The sequence below is a fragment of the Oncorhynchus mykiss genome, chromosome 20 (genome assembly GCF_013265735.2).
Source record: "Oncorhynchus mykiss isolate Arlee chromosome 20, USDA_OmykA_1.1, whole genome shotgun sequence".
Classification (NCBI taxonomy): Eukaryota; Metazoa; Chordata; class Actinopteri; order Salmoniformes; family Salmonidae; genus Oncorhynchus; species Oncorhynchus mykiss.
In genome coordinates, this window is record NC_048584.1 from 42,170,942 (window position 1) to 42,184,676 (window position 13,735).

The following is a 13,735-nucleotide window of genomic DNA, read 5'->3' on the forward strand; positions in this document are numbered from 1 at the left end:
CTATTTATTGATCTGTTGATCTATTTATCGATCTGTTGATCTATTTATTGATCTGTTGAGTATTTATTGATCTGTTGATCTATTTATTGATCTGTTGATCTATTTATTGATCTGTTGAGCTATTTATTGATCTGTTGAGCTATTTATTGATCTGTTGATCTATTTATTGATCTGTTGATCTATTTATTGATCTGTTGAGCTATTTATTGATCTGTTGATCTATGTATTTATTTATTGATCAATTTCTTTATTGGTCTGTTCATGTATTTACTGATCCATTGATGTATTTATTTATTGATATATATATATATATTTATATTTATTTGTCTTTTATTGCTTTAAAAAAATATTGATCAATGTAAAAAAATATATATATATTTATTTATCTATTGATCTATTTTATTTTATTGATCTGTTTATTGATTCATTGACTGATACATTTGCCCTGTTTTTGGTTCATGTTTCTCAGATGTGTCATATTCCTATTTGTTTTTCCTTCTTCAGTGGACTATAACCGCAACATGTAAAGTGTTGGTCCCATGTTTCATGAGCTGAAATAGAAGATCCCTAGAAATGTTCCATATCGACAAAAAGCTTATTTCTCTCAAATTGTGTTCACAAATTCGTTTAGATCCCTGTCATTTCTCCTTTGCCAAGATAATTCATCCACCTGACAGGTGTGGCATATCGAGAAGCTGATTAAACAGCATGATCATTACACAGGTGCACCTTGTGCTGTGGACAATAAAAGGCCACTTTAAAATGTGCAGTTTTGTCACACAACACAATGCCACAGATGTCTTAAGTTTTGAGGGAGCATACAATTGGCATGCTGACTGCAGAGCTGTTTCCAGAGAACTGCATTTTAATTTCTTTAACATAAGCCTCCTCGCTTTAGAGAATTTGTCAGTATGTCCAACCGACATATTAATTCATAACAAATGTAACTTCTTTAAACAATTGATGTGAACTGTGTGACTTTGTTTTGGTCGTGTTCCCTTGCTTAGCCATTGCTGACGGTTGGATTGGTATTTTACGTATTAGCTAACCACATCAACACCAACTCAGTGGCCTTGTGATTACAGTGTCCACCCTGAGATTGGAAGGTTGTGAGTTCAATCCCTGGCCTAGTCATACCAAAGACTGTGAAAATGGGACTGGATGTATCTCTTTTTGGCACTCAGCATTAAGGAGATAGATTGGGGGTAAGACCTTGTGATAGACTAGTGTCCTGTCCAGGGGGTCTACTGAGGAGATAGACTAGTGTCCTGTCCAGGGGGTCTACTGAGGAGATAGACTAGTGTCCTGTCCAGGGTGTGTACTGAGGAGATATTCTAGTGTCCTGTCCAGGGGGTGTACTGAGGAGATAGACTAGTGTCCTGTCCAGAAGGTGTACTGAGGAGATAGACCAGCGTCCTGTCCAGGGGGTGCACTGAGGAGATAGACTAGTGTCCTGTCCAGGGGGTGTACTGGTACATCAAGCTGCATTGAGCTACAGAAATAGGTGATAGGCTCCTACACTATGTTCTGTTCTGTATTTACTAACCACATAATCTGGTGCAGTTGATGACGTGGCACGCAACCATTGGCTGATCCATGCAACATCTGAGCAGGGCAACATCACCTTTGTGCTCAGTAAATAAATAATAACAGTACGTTGCCTGTACTTTCATTTTGAGATGTATCTGCAGTCCCACAGCGAGAAATGTTCCCACAAACGGTTCTACCGCAGCGCTCTCTTACCCAAGCGGTCCCAACAACACCTTAGCGGCGTACACATTGACTGGGAAACAGCTGTTCGCTAATTGGCAGGGAAACACAAGGCTACTGTTCACTAATACACAGAAGGCTATGTCTGTTTATATCTAGTTTCTAAAATGTATTTTTGTTTTTAAGTAAATGCCATGTAACTTATATGAAGGCTATATCTAGATACAGTGGGTGAAAAAAGTATTTGCCCACTGACAAAGAAATGATCCATCTATAATTTTAACGGTAGGTTTATTTGAACAGTGAGAGACAGAACAACAACAAAAAAATCCTGAAAAACTCATGTCAAAAATGTTATAAATTGATTTGCATTTTAATGAGGAAAATAAGTATTTGACCCCCTCTGTCAAGAGCGTCGTACAGACCGCACCACCCTCTGGAGAGCCTTGCGGTTGTGGGCGGAGCAGTTTCCGTACAAGGCAGTGATACAGCCCGACAGGATGCTCTCAATTGTGCATCTGTAAAAGTTTGTGAGGGTTTTAGGTGACAAGACACATTTCTTCAGATGCGGAAGGCCAACATAGGAAAATGTGATGGATTGAGATGCAGCCCGTGCAGATATCTCTAGCTTAAACTGACAGATTTTGATGGCAATTTTTTTCATTATGTTACTTAGATTGACGCACGGGTGAAATTATGTTACTTAGATTGGCCTCATGGTGAAATCCCTGAGCGGTTTCCTTCCTCTGCTGCAACTGAGTTAGGAAGGACGCCTGTATCTTTGTAGTGACTGGGTGTATTGATAAACCATCCAAAGTGTAACTAATAACTTCACCATGCTCAAATGGATATTCAATGTCTACCAGGTGCCCTTTTTTTACGAGGCATTGAAAAAAAACCATGATCTTTGTGGTTGAATCTGTGTTTGAAATTCACTGCTCAACTGAGGGACCTTACAGATATGTGTGGGTACAGAGATTAGTTAGTCAATCAAAAATAATTTAAAAACTTTTTTCGCACACAGAGTCCATGCAATTTATTATTATACTTTGTTAATTAAGCACATTTTTACTCCTGAACGTATTTAGGCTTTCCATAACTAAGGGTTTGAATACTTATTTACACAAGTAATTTCAGTTTTTTTTTACATTTATTTTTTACTAATTAAAAAAAAATCCATATTAAATGCAGGTTGTAACCCAAGATAATGCCGAAAAGGTCCAGGAAGTGTTAACACTTTCTGAAGGCACTGTATTATAAATAAGTACAGTTTTGTTTTTACACTCTTCTAATATAACGTGGGGGACATTTTGAAACGTAAAAAAAAAAAAAAATGTGACCCGGAAGTGATTTTGTTTTGTTGCTGAGACGATGACGTGTCTGTTTTGTGGTACGTTACAGTCGAAACCGTATTTATGTAATATCTTTGGTTTAAGTGTTAACCTAACCTCACATCAGCTGTAAAAAAAACAACAACAACTATGTTGTTGTACTAATTGTACCAAGTAAAAACGCTCGTGACAACAACGTAAAACTGTGAAGCTAATTGTGTCTAGCTATCCTTTACGAATTAGCTAGACCTTGGTCACTGCTGGCTGTACATGCCAAAATGTATTTTGTGTTGTTAAACTAGCTATAGATCCACTGTCGTATGTTTGCAAGCCGTATGATATTTTTCACTAGCCTGCTGAGGAGAGGACTCTGTGTGAAACCATTCTGGAACCATCGTTACCAAAACGCTTCGGTGGTATTACTGAATGAGGTTGTATTGTGAGTATGCATAACAATTCACTTTATTTTGTATAAACTATAGACAATCAAATGCTTGTGGCGTGTGAAATGGCTAGCTATCGTTAGCTAGATAATTTATCAACACACGTCCCATCTATTCGAGGGATGCTAACGTTATTATGATGCTCTTTCTCTATCGTTAGCTAGATAATTTATCAACACACGTCCCATCTATTCGAGGGATGCTAACGTTATTATGATGCTCTTTCTCTATCGTTAGCTAGATAATTTATCAACACACGTCCCATCTATTCGAGGGATGCTAACGTTATTATGATGCTCTTTCTCTATCGTTAGCTAGATAATTTATCAACACACTTCCCATCTATTCGAGGGATGCTAACGTTATTATGATGCTCTTTCTCTATCGTTAGCTAGATAATTTATCAACACACGTCCCATCTATTCTAGGGATGCTAACGTTATTATGATGCTCTTTCTCTATCTTGAAGCATGACTGCACTGTCAGATTTGGAGCCTGCTAAAAAGAGACTGCGGGTTGAATTTGGCCTCCAAGCACCTGTCGGCTCAAGGAGCCCTCTTTCATTGGCTTTTAAAGGTAACACTCCCTGAGCAGGGAATATTAAATGATCCTCTGTGTAATCTGATTGTGGATTTTTCTTCAGTTCCATTTTTTTTCTCCAGTTCCATTTTTTTTTAGTTGTTTGATTTTCTGATGTGTTTTTGCTGTAGGCCTATAGGCTACACTCACTATGACTTACCAGTCAAGTTAATTATGATCCAAGTTGATTCTCATTCTGTTGTCTTTTGTCTCCTCTCCATTAGCAAGTTCCAAAGAGGCAAGTCTACACGCAATGGAGGGGCAGCAGCATAGTGCCAAAGCAACATCTCTTAGTCAGAAAAACAATCCCAAGTCCCAACAGAATAACCCAGATAAGTGGTCATTGGAACTTCCCCAAAGCACCACAAGCCCAGCTTCTGACGTGTGTGAAGCTGCTGAACAACAACTGGAGGATGTAGAGATGGTGAGTCCAGACAGCTCCGAGTCTGGCTGCAGTCACAAGATCCAGTTTATGGAGACAGAGACCGAGGCCCAGACCCACAGTTCAGACTCTGAGGAACCTGTTGTCTCTAGTATTATAGACCTGGAGGATGAAGAGACAGTGCCCTTAACACCATCTGACAGCTTAAAGGATCACAAGCCGGTCTCGCAAGTCACCACAGATCACAAGCCGGTCTCGGAAGTGCCCACGGATCACAAGCCGGTCTCGGAAGTGCCCACGGATCACAAGCCGGTCTCGGAAGTGCCCACGGATCACAAGCCGGTCTCGGAAGTGCCCACGGATCACAAGCCGGTCTCGGAAGTGCCCACGGATCACAAGCCGGTCTCGGAAGTGCCCACGGATCACAAGCCGGTCTCGGAAGTGCCCACGGATCACAAGCCGGTCTCGGAAGTGCCCACGGATCACAAGCCGGTCTCGGAAGTGCCCACGGATCACAAGCCGGTCTCGGAAGTGCCCACGGATCACAAGCCGGTCTCGGAAGTGCCCACAGATCACAAGCCGGTCTCGGAAGTGCCCAAGGATCACAAGCCGGTCTCGGACCTGCCCACAGATCCTAAAGGGGACAGTGATGAGCAAATGGAGGAGACCGTGAGCCAGATCAACAGGCATCTGGACAAGCAGCAGGACACAGAAAGATCCTCCTCCAAGGGCCAAGGAAAAATAACAGACTTCTTCGCCCCATCCACAAGGTACAGTATTGAATACCTGGTGCTGTGGAAGTAACCCAGTTAATACAGAATTCTGGGTTCACGCGTTTTACATTACGTCACGTCTTAGATTCACGGACATAGTACAAAGTCATATCTCAAGATTATATAGTCTAAGCATCCTCAATTACATGTCGGGTATAGGCTTCATTACAAATGTTGGTTGATAGGACAGTGGGGGTACCAGCAGGTGAGGACAGTGGGGGATACCAGCAGGTGAGGACAGTGAGGGGTACCAGCAGGTGAGGACAGTGAGGGGTACCAGCAGGTGAGGACAGTGGGGGTACCAGCAGGTGAGGACAGTGGGGGTACCAGCAGGTGAGGACAGTGGGGGTACCAGCAGGTGAGGACAGTGGGGGTACCAGCAGGTGAGGACAGTTTTTGAGAGCTGAGAATTCTTTGTCCTTTGTCGTTCCACCTCAAAAAGTACAAGAGGATTTTAACACCCACCGTCTCAGATTGTTCTGGAATCATTTGTTGTTAGAAACAGATCAGACTAGCATTCCTGCAACACTCATTTGTGGAAAATACAATTTGATCTCTGAAGGAAGGAAGAAAGGAAGCTAATTGAGTGCATCCAATTAGGGGAGTTCCAAACTAACTAATCACTGACCTAGACAACCAGGTGAGGGGAGTTCCTTACTAATCACTGACCTAGACAACCAGATGAGGGGAGTTCCAAACGAACTCATCACTGACCTAGACAACCAGGTGAGGGGAGTTCCTACCTCATCACTGACCTAGACAACCAGGTGAGGGGAGTTGCTAACTCATCACTGACCTAGACAACCAGGTGAGGGCAGTTCCTAACTCATCACTGACCTAGACAACCAGGTGAGGGGAGTTCCTAACTAATCATTGACCTAGACAACCAGGTGAGGGGAGTTCCTACCTAATCACTGACTTAGACAACCAGGTAAGGGGAGTTCCTAACTCATCACTGACCTAGACAACCAGGTGAGGGGAGTTCCTAACTAACTCATCACTGACCTAGACAACCAGGTAAGGGGAGTTCCTAACTAACTCATCACTGACCTAGACAACCAAGTGAGGGGAGTTCCTAACTAACTCATCACTGACCTAGACAACCAGGTGAGGGGAGTTGCTAACTCATCACTGACTTAGACAACCAGGTACAAGTGAACAGTAAAAACCAGCAGTCACTAGACCAGGGTTCCCCAACTAGCGGCCTGCGAGGTGAATCTGGTCTGCGAATAGTTTATAGGTGCTATATTTACATTCAATAAATATAATACCTAACATCCGATTTGGACCAAACGTTTTTCTAGCAAGGAGCAAGACATGAGGAATCCACGCAAATATATACTTCACTTCAGACTTTAAAAAAAAAAGTTAGTTAGGCCTATGTGTAAGTAATTAAGTAGGTTACTCCTGTTATGGTTGTACGCAAAGATCTGTAAGGATATGAGTCGACTTGGCGTCCGGCTCAGTATGCTCGTTTCTCTTGGTTGACATTTTTGACATTTTCGAATAAGTATTTTTCAACAATAAAGTTGTTTCAGGGGCAAGCTGTGAAGCTTCTTTATGGGTTTTTCACTATTAGGCTACTGACCAATTTAGAACACCTAGCCGAATTTGAATGTTATTTATACTATTTTAATATGTGGATAGGTTTTATCGTGACAGTTATTTGTGTTCCTGTTACTGTCAGAGAACCATGCTCTTCTCCGGGGTGGCTGTTGTGACTCTACAAGTGGTGGAGAAAATATGGCAACAGAAGAGTCAATGTCTTCCTGTCAGTACAGAGATCAAGTCAATGTCTTCCTGTCAGTACAGAGATCAAGTCAATGTCTTCCTGTCAGTACAGAGATCAAGTCAATGTCTTCCTGTCCGTACAGAGATCCAGTCAATGTCTTCCTGTCAGTACAGAGATCAAGTCAATGTCTTCCTGTCAGTACAGAGATCAAGTCGATGTCTTCCTGTCAGTACAGAGATCAAGTCAATGTCTTCCTGTCAGTACAGAGATCAAGTCAATGTCAAAAGGCAAGTTTATTGTGATGTAGGCAGTAGTTTTTAGCTAGATTGTTCTGATGTCTTGTTAAGATGTTTAATATAAACCATGTTGCTCGTGCATCATGTTGTTGATCTATTGCATTTATTTTTTCTTCTTCAGTGTCGTGTTAAAGTTGTTTCTCCTTTTTTTCAACGTGACAGTGCCCAAGCTCCTTCGGAGAAACAACGCAGAGATGGAGAGGACGGCCCTCCACCGTCGCCACCGTACGATTCCAAGTGGCTGGGAAGCCCCATCAGTGATCTGAGGAGAATGCCACAGTGTGGTCGACCACTCCCACCACTGAAGAATACTCCTGACCATCACACTGTCATGATCAGGGTGAGAGAGAGGGAGCAGCTCCTTGGAAAATTAACTGAATGCTTTAGTCTAAGCCAGTGGGGTCAAACCCCTTTAGTCTAAGCCAGTGGGGTCAAACCCCTTTAGTCTAAGCCAGTGGGGTCAAACCCCTTTAGTCTAAGCCAGTGGGGTCAAACCCCTTTAGTCTAAGCCAGTGGGGTCAAACCCCTTTAGTCTAAGCCAGTGGGGTCAAACCCCTTTAGTCCAAGCCAGTGGGGTCAAACCCCTTTAGTCCAAACTAGTGGTGTCAAACCCCTTTAGTCTAAGCCAGTGGGGTCAAACCCCTTTAGTCTAAGCCAGTGGGGTCAAACCCCTTTAGTCTAAGCCAGTGGGGTCAAACCCCTTTAGTCTAAGCCAGTGGGGTCAAACCCCTTTAGTCTAAGCCAGTGGGGTCAAACCCCTTTAGTCCAAACTAGTGGTGTCAAACCCCTTTAGTCTAAGCCAGTGGTGTCAAACCCCTTTAGTCCAGGCCAGTGGTGTCAAACCCCATTAGTCCAAACTAGTGGTGTCAAACCCCTTTAGTCCAAACTAGTGGTGTCAAATCCCATTAGTCCAAACTAGTGGTGTCAAACCCCTTTAGTCCAGGCCAGTGGTGTCAAATCCCATTAGTCCAAACTAGTGGTGTCAAACCCCATTAGTCCAGGCCAGTGGTGTCAAACCCCTTTAGTCCAAACTAGTGGTGTCAAACCCCTTTAGTCCAAACTAGTGGTGTCAAACCCCTTTAGTCCAAACCAGTGGTGTCAAACCCCATGGTGGGCTAAGCATCTGGTGGTTTTGTTATTTCCTTTCAATTTGTTCCTAACTAATCACTGACCTAGACAACCAGGTGAGGGGAGTTCCTAACTAACTCATCACTGACCTAGACAACCAGGTGAGGGGAGTTCCTAACTAATCACTGACCTAGACAACCAGGTGAGGGGAGTTCCTAACTAACTCATCACTGACCTAGACAACCAGGTGAGGGGAGTTCCTAACTAACTCATCACTGAACTAGACAACCAGGTGAGGGGAGTTCCTAACTAACTCATCACTGACCTAGACAACCAGGTGAGGGGAGTTCCGAACTAATCACTGACCTAGACAACCAGGTGAGGGGAGTTCCTAACTAATCACTGACCTAGACAACCAGGTGAGGGGAGTTCCTAACTAATCACTGACCTAGACAACCAGGTGAGGGGAGTTCCGAACTAATCACTGACCTAGACAACCAGGTACAAGTGAACAGTAAGATCAGGGTTCCCCGCCATGCATAATATACAGATATGTGGTCTTGTAAACCAAAGTTTGAAATTATTGTTTTGGTCCAATATTATATCTGTTTGGGTTTCTTGTGGTCAATGTGCAGTCTACAAATTATTTATAATTATTTTCCGGCCATCTGCTAAAGAAAATAATTGGCCCGCAGCTAAATCTAGTTGATCACTGTACTAGACCCTCCATAGAATGGTCTCAGCCTTGATTTGTGCTACTCCACAATAGTCCTGGTCTCAATATTTGTGTTGGATGTATTTTTATTTATTTAACTAGGATACGTCCGTTAAGAACAAATACTTATTTACCATGACGGCCTACAGGGAAACAGTGGGTTAAACTGCCTTGTTCGGGGGAACAGTGGGTTAAACTGCCTTGTTCGGGGGAACAGTGGGTTAAACGGCCTTGTTCGGGGGAACAGTGGGTTAACTGCCTTATTCAGGGAAACAGTGGGTTAAACTGCCTTGTTCGGGGGAACAGTGGGTTAAACTGCCTTGTTCGGGGGAACAGTGGGTTAAACGGCCTTGTTCGGGGGAACAGTGGGTTAAACGGCCTTGTTCGGGGGAACAGTGGGTTAAACTGCCTTGTTCGGGGGAACAGTGGGTTAAACTGCCTTGTTCGGGGGAACAGTGGGTTAAACGGCCTTGTTCGGGGGAACAGTGGGTTAAACGGCCTTGTTCGGGGGAACAGTGGGTTAAACGGCCTTGTTCGGGGGAACAGTGGGTTAAACGGCCTTGTTCGGGGGAACAGTGGGTTAAACGGCCTTGTTCGGGGGAACAGTGGGTTAAACTGCCTTGTTCGGGGGAACAGTGGGTTAAACTGCCTTGTTCGGGGGAACAGTGGGTTAAACTGCCTTGTTCGGGGGAACAGTGGGTTAAACTGCCTTGTTCGACGGAACAGTGGGTTAAACGGCCTTGTTCGGGGGAACAGTGGGGTTAACGGCCTTGTTCGGGGGAACAGTGGGGTTAACTGCCTTGTTCGGGGGAACAGTGGGTTAAACGGCCTTGTTCGGGGGAACAGTGGATTAAACTGCCTTGTTCGGGGGAACAGTGGATTAAACTGCCTTGTTCGGGGGAACAGTGGGGTTAACTGCCTTGTTCGGGGGAACAGTGGGTTAAACGGCCTTGTTCGGGGGAACAGTGGGTTAAACTGCCTTGTTCGGGGGAACAGTGGGTTAAACGGCCTTGTTCGGGGGAACAGTGGATTAAACGGCCTTGTTCGGGGGAACAGTGGGTTAAACTGCCTTGTTCGGGGGAACAGTGGGTTAAACTGCCTTGTTCGGGGGAACAGTGGGTTAAACTGCCTTGTTCGACGGAACAGTGGGTTAAACGGCCTTGTTCGGGGGAACAGTGGGGTTAACGGCCTTGTTCGGGGGAACAGTGGGGTTAACTGCCTTGTTCGGGGGAACAGTGGGTTAAACGGCCTTGTTCGGGGGAACAGTGGATTAAACTGCCTTGTTCGGGGGAACAGTGGATTAAACTGCCTTGTTCGGGGGAACAGTGGATTAAACTGCCTTGTTCGGGGGAACAGTGGGGTTAACTGCCTTGTTCGGGGGAACAGTGGGTTAAACGGCCTTGTTCGGGGGAACAGTGGGTTAAACTGCCTTGTTCGGGGGAACAGTGGGTTAAACGGCCTTGTTCGGGGGAACAGTGGATTAAACGGCCTTGTTCGGGGGAACAGTGGGTTAAACTGCCTTGTTCGGGGGAACAGTGGGTTAAACTGCCTTGTTCGGGGGAACAGTGGGTTAAACTGCCTTGTTCGGGGGCAATAACGACATATTATTATTTCTTTTTTTTACTTTGTTAGCTCGGGGACTTGATCAAGCAACCTTTACGGTTACTGGCTACCTGTCTCTAACTACTAGGCTACCTGTCTCTAACTACTAGGCTACCTGTCTCTAACTACTAGGCTACCTGTCTCTAACCACTAGGCTACCTGTCTCTAACCACTAGGCTACCTGTCTCTAACCACTAGACTACCTGTCTCTAACCACTAGGCTACCTGTTTCTAACCACTAGACTACCTGTCTCTAACCACTAGGCTACCTGTCTCTAACCACTAGGTTACCTGTCTCTAACCACTAGGCTACCTGTCTCTAACCACTAGGCCACCTGTCTCTAACCACTAGGCCACCTGTCTCTAACCACTAGGCCACCTGTCTCTAACCACTAGGCCACCTGTCTCTAACCACTAGGCCACCTGTCTCTAACCACTAGGCCACCTGTCTCTAACCACTAGGCTACCTGTCTCTAACCACTAGGCTACCTGTCTCTAACCACTAGGCTACCTGTCTCTAACCACTAGGCTACCTGTTTCTAACCACTAGACTACCTGTCTCTAACCACTAGGCTACCTGTCTCTAACCACTAGGCCACCTGTCTCTAACCACTAGGCCACCTGTCTCTAACCACTAGGCCACCTGTCTCTAACCACTAGGCCACCTGTCTCTAACCACTAGGCCACCTGTCTCTAACCACTAGGCCACCTGTCTCTAACCACTAGGCCACCTGTCTCTAACCACTAGGTTACCTGCCTCTAACCACTAGGCTACCTGCCTCTAACCACTAGGCCACCTGCCTCTAACCACTAGGCCACCTGCCTCTAACCACTAGGCCACCTGCCTCTAACCACTAGGCTACCTGCCTCTAACCACTAGGATACCTGCCTCTAACCACTAGGCTACCTGTCTCTAACCACTTCCTGCCACCCCAAGGATGTGTGAAGTATGATGAACACAAATGTGCATTATTAATGATTAAATTGTGAAAGTTAGTAAGACACATGATTCATCGTCGTCGTCGTCGTTCGTCTGGTCATCCGGACGAACGGTAGAACTTCCACTGGTGATGCCGTTCACGTTCTCCTCATGCTGTATTTTCTCTTCAACAGACAGACCTCCTTCAAACAGGCAAAATTCCTGTTCCCTACCCCAACAAGTTCAGAGACGCCTGGGACGAGGTCCACGTGAAAATGCCCTGTTCAAAGAGCAACCTATTCCCCGTAGGAAATCAGGTACTGCTTCTACCGTAGTCACACGTTGTACTGTCACGTTTGAAGTTGGACTCACTAACTACAAGTGTTGTTTATAACTTACAAGTGATCGTCTGAGCCTACATCTCTCACCATTAGGGAAAGAGCTGATCTCCAGTGCCTTCAGAAAGTATTCATACGCCTGGATTTATTACACAATTTTGTTGTTGTTGTAGAATCACCTTTGGCAGCGAAGTCTCTTAAGAGCACACCTGGATTGTACAACATTTGCACGTTTTATTATTTTCTAAATTATTCAAGCTCTGTCAAATTGCTTATTGTTAATTGCTAGACAAAAAAAAACTGTCAAGTCTTGCCATAGATTTTCAAGCCAATTTAAAGTCAAAACTGTAGGCCACACAATCTCACAGAACAGGACCACTGAAGTGCATAGCGCTTAAAAATCATCTGTCCTCGGTTGCAACACTCCTTAACGAGTTCCAAACTGCCTCTGGAAGCAACATCAGACACAGGAACTGTTTGTCGGGAGCTTCATGTAATAGGTTTCCATGGCAGAGCAGCTGCACACAAGCCTAAGATCACCATGCTCAATGCCAAGCGTCGGCTGGGAATGGTGTGAAGCTCGCTGCCATTGGACTCTGGAGCAGTGGAAATGTGTTTTCTGGGGTGATGAATCACACTTCACCATCTGACAAATCTGGGTTTGGCAGATGTGAGGAGAAGGCTACCTGCCCCAATGCATAATGCCAACTGTTAAGTTTGGTGGAGGAGGAATCACGGCCCGGGGCTGTTTTCTATTTTTCGTGCTAGGCCCCTTAGTTCCAGTGAAGGGAAATTTTAACACATCGGCATACAAAAACATTCTAGACAATTCTGTGCTTCCATCTTTGTGGCAACAGTTTGGACAAAACCGTTAAATGTTTCAGCATGACAATGCCCTCCCATGCACAAAGTGAGGTCCATACAGAAATGGTTTGTTGAGATCGGTGTGGAAGAACTTGACAGGCCTGTACAGAGCCCTCACCTCAACCTCATCGAACACCTGTGGGAGGAATTGGAACACTGACTGCGAGCCAGGCATAATCGCCCAACATCAGTGCCCGACCTCACTAATGCTTTTGTAACTGAATGGAAGCAAGTCCCTGCCTCAACGTTCCAACATCTAGTGGAAAGCCTTCCCAGAAGAGTGGAGGCTGTTATGGCAGAAAAGGATGGGGACCAACTAGGAATTGTTTACAGATCCTTGCGCCATGCATTTTCATGCTGATACGTGAGTGGCGGCAGATGGACGGGCCTCAAGATCTCATGGTATTTCTGTACATTAAAATTGCCAAAGATAAAATGCAATTGTGTTCGTTGTTCATAGCTTATGCCTGCCCATAGCATAACCCCACCACCACCATGGGGCACTCTGTTCACGACGTTGACATCAGCAAACCGCTAGCTCACACAAAGCCATACACGCTGTCTGCCATAAGGCCGGTACAGTTGAAAGCGGGACTCATCCGTGAAGAGCACACTTCTCCAGCGTGTGGCCATCAAAGGTGAGCGTTTGTTCACTGAAGTCGGTTACGACGCCGAACTGCAGTCAGGGTGAAGACCCTGGTGAGGACGACGGGCACGCCGACGAGCTTCATGAGACGGTTTCTGACAGTTTGTGCAGAAATTCTTTGCTTGTGCAAACCCACACGCTTTCATCAGCTGTCTGGGTGGCTGGTCTCAGATGATCCCTGCAGGTGAAGAAGCCGCATGTGGAGGTCCTGGGCTGGCGTGGTTACACTGTGGTCTGCGGTTATGAGGCCGGTTGGACGTACTGCCAAATTATCTAACTTTATGTTAGAGAAATTAACATTACATTCTCTGGCAACAACTCGGGTGGACATTCCTGC

At 45.1% G+C, this 13,735-nt stretch overlaps 1 protein-coding gene across 2 annotated transcripts in view; it reads left to right on the forward strand.

Moving 5' to 3' along the window:
• The first annotated feature begins 3,038 nt into the window (after positions 1 to 3,038).
• Positions 3,039 to 13,735, forward strand: part of parga (poly (ADP-ribose) glycohydrolase a) — a 108,809-nt gene continuing 98,112 nt past the window's right edge. Inside the window, exons 1-6 of one of the 2 annotated variants that reach the window (XM_036956361.1) lie at positions 3,039 to 3,100; positions 3,394 to 3,480; positions 3,954 to 4,060; positions 4,288 to 5,215; positions 7,409 to 7,586; positions 11,745 to 11,867. In XM_036956361.1, coding sequence (XP_036812256.1) covers positions 3,955 to 4,060; positions 4,288 to 5,215; positions 7,409 to 7,586; positions 11,745 to 11,867 — 1,335 coding nt within the window. In that variant the 5' untranslated portion in view covers positions 3,039 to 3,100; positions 3,394 to 3,480; position 3,954. Of the gene's footprint in view, positions 3,481 to 3,953; positions 4,061 to 4,287; positions 5,216 to 7,408; positions 7,587 to 11,744; positions 11,868 to 13,735 lie in introns of both variants that reach the window. The other variant, XM_036956360.1, reaches the window with a different exon arrangement.